Source organism: Octopus bimaculoides, chromosome 8 (genome assembly GCF_046866305.1).
Source record: "Octopus bimaculoides isolate indiv1 chromosome 8, ASM4686630v1, whole genome shotgun sequence".
NCBI lineage: Eukaryota > Metazoa > Mollusca > Cephalopoda > Octopoda > Octopodidae > Octopus > Octopus bimaculoides.
In genome coordinates this window covers 80,296,588-80,302,400 of record NC_142935.1, presented here as the reverse complement: position 1 = coordinate 80,302,400, position 5,813 = coordinate 80,296,588, and the positions used below count along the sequence as shown (strand labels likewise).

The 5,813-nt window shown below is 35.7% G+C and overlaps 1 protein-coding gene across 1 annotated transcript; it reads right to left on the bottom strand.

The window, feature by feature from the left end:
* Positions 1–375: 375 nt before the first annotated feature.
* Positions 376–912, bottom strand: LOC149134472 (uncharacterized). Its single transcript, XM_089355926.1, has one exon. The coding sequence runs from the start codon at positions 910–912 to the stop codon at positions 376–378; it is 537 nt and encodes a 178-aa protein (XP_089212052.1).
* Positions 913–5,813: the final 4,901 nt, after the last annotated feature.

Here is a 5,813-nt window from a genome sequence, read left to right as displayed (position 1 = left end):
AGAATGGATTTGTTATCTATTCAAAGGAATAAATTTTAGGTTGAGTAAACTTTTGATAAGAAACAAAATTAGTTAAACTGATATGTTGACATATGGGCAACCAACCCATAAAAAACAGCAGTTTGCATTCAAATAGGGATGCAATGCTTTAACAATTCTCAAGTTATTGAAAACACTTGCGCCAAATAACAATGAATATATCTCCATTAGGAATAATTCCCAAGGAAACAACTAATTACTTGTAGGGGTTAACATTTTGATTTCTTCACTACTGCAGTCTGGCTATTATTATTATTATTTAAAAAAAATAAAATATGGTCCGTTGTCTTCTGCTGAACCGGGGTCATCCCTTGACCCTAGGGTCACAGCAGGTCCTCATCTCACGGAGAGTACAAGGCGTAAAATGTGTGCGGAACCTAGCAACACTATTTTCTGAAGTTCTCCCATGTTAACACTGCAAGGGAGTTTGTTGATCTGCTTATCAAGGCCTTTTTTAATTAGCCCTAATACTCCAATCACCACTGGTGCTGTGCTACTTTTCATTCCCCACATCTTGGTCACTTCCATTTCTAAGTTTTTGTACTTAAATAACTTCTCAATTTCTTTAATGGACACATTTCTCTCTGATGGTACTGTCATATCTACCATTAAGCATTTCTTATTCTTTCCATCTTTGTTAATTATGTCCAGCCTGTTTGCCTTGATTTCTTTATCGGTGCTGATTGGCAAGTCCCAGAGTATTGTTACATCATCTTTTCCAGTCACAGTTTCAGGTTTATGCTGGTAGTGTTTACATATCTTCCAATGGATATATTGTGCTACTCTATCATGTCTATGAATATATTTGGTTTTTGCAAGCGTTGTGCATCCAGTTAAGATGTTGTCCACTGTTTCATCCTGCTCATGACACATTCTGCATTTCGAGTTAGTGCCATCGTTCATTATTTTGTTGTGGTAAGCTGGTTGCCAAGTTTTGATCTTGTGCTGCTATGATAAAACCTTCGGTTTCAGCCTTCAGTCCTGAGCTCTTCATCCATACATGAGTGTCTCATTTTCTACGTCTGGTTTGTTCACTCTACATGGGTGTCAGCCATGCATCAATTTTTCTACCCATTCTTCTTTGCTCTTCTTCTGGGCTTGTTTTTTTAATCTCTTCTTTAACTCCTTTAGCAAATTGGGTTACTTTCTCACTCACATTTTCTATGAATAGCTCTCAGAAACAGACTACGTACAAATTCGTTCTTCACAACTCTTGAAGCTGTTTTCTGACAGTGGGTGGGGGGGAGTCAGGAAATTTTCATACAGCAGGAGGCTCCAATCGAAACAGGGGACCTGAAATAATAAGGTTGAGAAACGCTGTTATAGATTATGTCTAACCGAAAACGATCACAGCCACATCATCTAAACAGACCGGGTGAAACCGGGCTTAGCTGCTAGTTTTCCATAAATTTGAATTTGAAGTATATATATATATATATATATATATATATATATATATATATATATATATATATATATATATATATATATATATATATATATATATATATATATAGATATATATATATATATGTATGTATGTTATAATTTAGAATAAACAATAAAAAGTTGTCATAGTACTCGAAACTCCAAGTACTATAATGGCACCTTTTTACTGTTTATTCTAAATTATAACAGATATAAATATCCTCTATTTATCTAATATTGAGGTTGCATTCTTTTGTTGTTACTTTTTATTATTATTATTATTATTATTATTATGTATATTTTTGTATGTGTGTGAATATGTGTGAGTGTGTATGTGCGTGTGTGTGTGTGTGTATGTGTGTGTCTTTGTGTCTATGATTGTTCCCTACCACCACTTGTGATCTGATGTTAATGTATTTACGTCCCCATGACTTAGCAATTTAGCAAAAGAGACTGAATGAATAAGTACCAGGCTTTAAAAAAAAAGTTCTGGAGTCAATTCATTCGACTAAAAATTCTTCAAGGTGGTGCCCCAGCATGGCTGCAGTCTAATGACTGAAACAAGTAAAAGAATAAAAGAATTACAAAGAGTAACAAGAGTAGCAACAGCCTCAACATTCACAACTAGAATATCAGTAGCTCCTGCTAATACTTAAGAAATGATATTTCAAACAGAGTTTTTGTAACTACAAAACTTGAAACAAAGTAATTACTGAAACACCATAATATTCTTGACAAGAAAATATATCTGACAGACATCTACAGGAAGTTTCTGGAACAAATACTGAGGTAGTTAAGAATGGTAAATTTTGATTAACATTTGTCAACATTACTCATTATCATCTTTATCAGTATCTTTTAATGTCTGTTTTCCATACTTGCATGGGTTGGACAGTTTGACAGGAGGTGGCCAGCCAGAGAGCTGTCCAGGATCCAATTGTCTATGTTGGCATCTGGCATGGTTTCTATGACTGGATGCCCTTCTTATCACCAACTATTTTACAGAGTGTGCTGGGTGCTTCGTATGTGCTACTAGCATGGGTGCTGTGATGTGGTACCAGCACAGGTGCTTATTATGTGGCACCAGCATGAGTGCATTTTATGTGGAACTGGCACAAGTGCTTTTTAATGCTTTCAGATATAGAAGAAACATAAACATTATATAGAGGCAACATAAGCATTATATTATTTACTCATCAACAAACATGCCGACCTACATCCTGTTCTGCTGCCAGCAGCCCGTCACTCCCTGCATATGATTGGAAGTTTTCATTTCCCTTCAAGGAATGAACTGTCTCCCTTTAAATATTGATTTTAAATTTTGGTACATGGCCAGCAATTTCGGCAGAGGAAATAAGTCAATTACATCAACCCCAGTGTTCAACTAGTACTTATTTTATCAAACTGTCCCTAATCGGTCAGGCAGAGGTGGCTAATGTGTATATTGCATCCATCATCTACTATTGCCTGACTGTTGTGCCTTGGCCTGGCCGCTGTCTGATTACAGTGAAGCGTATATCCATCCAAGGATGGAAGGCAAAGTCAACCTCAACTAAATTTGAACTCAGAATGTAAAGATGGACAAAATGCCAGCTCACCACCTTAATGTCTCTCTTAAAATATTCCTTTCTACTATAAGATCAGGGCCTGAAATTTTGGGGGATGGGGATAGTTGTTTACATCAACTCCAGTGCTTAAATGGCACTTTTTTTTATTGAGCTTGAATGGACGAAAGGCACCTCAGTGGAATCTGAGCTCAGAACATAGACGGACAAAATGTAGCAAAGCATTTTGCCTGGCATGATAATGAGACCACTTGCTCACCATCTTTGTCTCCTTTAATATATTAATGATATGCTCTTTTTACATTTTTCACTTTATGAGTATGCTAGTACTAGATTTTTTACTGTAAGAAGAATGTAACTTTAGCAATTATACTGAAGATTCCTTAGGTTCTGATATATCTCTCAGAATCTAAAAAGATAGTACCCCCACTTTTTTTTTATTAAGGAGTCATTAATTTGTACATTTGTTGAAATCCAAGAATCTTTGTAATTTGCTTTCTGTTTATCATTTCTCTCAGGATGGCTGTCTCTATACAAAGTCTACTGTCAATAATTTGTGTCATTAAATGTACTAAATAAATAGAAGCAGGAATTGCCTGTATTAAGACAATTCCAGCATCTATTGATTTAGTACATTCCTGAAACTTTCCAGTTTGATTTTAGATTCTTGAAAAAGCTTATGTTATATCCAGCATCTAACAAACACTACTTTTACTACAATCAATGGAGTGTTGGATTCTAATGAAGCATTAGTTGCTCATCAACTAATCTTTCTAGCTGCAGGCAGAAATGTTAGCACACCGGGAGAGATGCTTAGCAGTATTTTGTTTGTCTTTAACGTTCTGAGTTCAAATTCTGCCAAGGTCGACTTTGCCTTTCATCATTTCGGGATCGATAAATTAAGTACCAGTTGTGTACTGGATCAATCTAATCGACTGCCCACCCCCTCCGCCAAAATTTCAGGTCTTGTACTTAGAGTAGAAAATATTACCCTTTTAGCTGCATTGCCATAACAGATAGTATTAGCTCAGTCACTGTAGTTTTAACTAAATTGTTCATTTTACAGTGACAAATTTGCACTTTTCAATATCCTGTACACAAGTACAGGTACTGGTGAAATTGTTTTATGCACTCTAAGTTTTGCAACATGACATTCAAACTGGAAGAGAAAGTCACAGACTGTCATGATATTGTTCAAACAATTCATATGTGGTAAATACTGATTGGTTTGAAACCTCTAAAATGAGAATATGCAATTTCTGGTAAACACATTTCGTTCCATCACCTTCATTTCAAATGGCAATATCCATTCCTAGCACAGACTTTCCAGCATTAAGAAGACAGCAGGAATTCATCTTTTAAGTTCCAAGCTGGTTGCCAATTTCCATACATCCATTTTCTTCCTCCATAACTCATAATTGTTTTTTTTTGTTTTTTTTTTAAATGTAGAGCAAGAAATATTGAAGTAATCTTGTACTTGTGATTGTTATTTTGCAACTAGAGTTAAATATCAAACAGAAACACTTTCAGATGTAAAGGGAAAAAAAACTTTATATTGCAAAATATCTCTTGCCTTCCATGCGATACCCAGTCGATGGTGGTAGTGATGAATAATGGTGAATAATGGTGGTGGTGGTAGTGATGGTAATGGTGAATAATAATAATAATAGTTTCAGATTTTGGCACAAGGTCAGCAGCTTAGGGGGAGAGTTAACTCAGTTACATTGACCCTGGTGCTCAACTGGTACTTATTTTATCGAACCTAAAAGGATGAAAGGTAAAGGTATCCTTGGTGGAATTTGAACTCAGAAAATAAAGACAAATGAAATGTCCCTAAGCATTTTGCCTAGTGTGCTAACAATTCTGCCATTTTACCACCGTATTATGATTATTATTATTGAGTGAGAGAGCAGTGAGTGCCATCAAAGTGATACTGGGCTACAAATATATGAAGCCAAATACACCTATCATGACTACCTGTTTGATAAGGGTACACCAGGCACTACATGTATCACAACCATTTGTGTGCGACATGGTGATCTCACATCAAGATAAACAGTGCATTACCTTGCATGTGGGGCCCAGTTAGAATTTTTTTCTTCAGGTCAAATAGCCGATCCTGCTCAAAAGTTCCTTCAATAAAGTTTGTTTTAAGGATGATGAACAAAACACCCATGTTTCCAGAGGTGAATTATCCAAATCCCAAAGAATTCCTCTCAACACATGGCTATGATGCTCTCCAACTGCTTCTACTCCTGATCAGATATGCACATATCGTCAGCCACTGAGGGACATGCTCAACTGGTTAAGGTAAAAAAAACTGACAGCAAATCTGTGATATTGAGCAGAATATTTGTTGTAGTCCATCTTTTATACCAAGACAAAACAATGTACATGATAACACTTACAATCAGTTAAGATCAGAAGCCATGAGAGCCACTGCTTGGTACTGCATCAGGGCATTTATAATAATAATAGTAATAATAATTATTACTATTATTCTCATCCACACAAGTAGAGAGAAAAAATCAAAACAGCAAAAAGAAATATGCCCAAAACAAACACTACATCGACACCACCACCTCTAAAACTTGAAACACAAGCCATTCCACACATGCAATCACAACAACAATCACAACCACCACTACAACAACAACAATCACAACCACAACCACCACCACAATAACAACAACAAACACAAATTAATGACAGTAACAGTATGAACTACATGGCAATAAACTAAAAAAAAAGATGAATAATATAATAACACGCACAAACTTT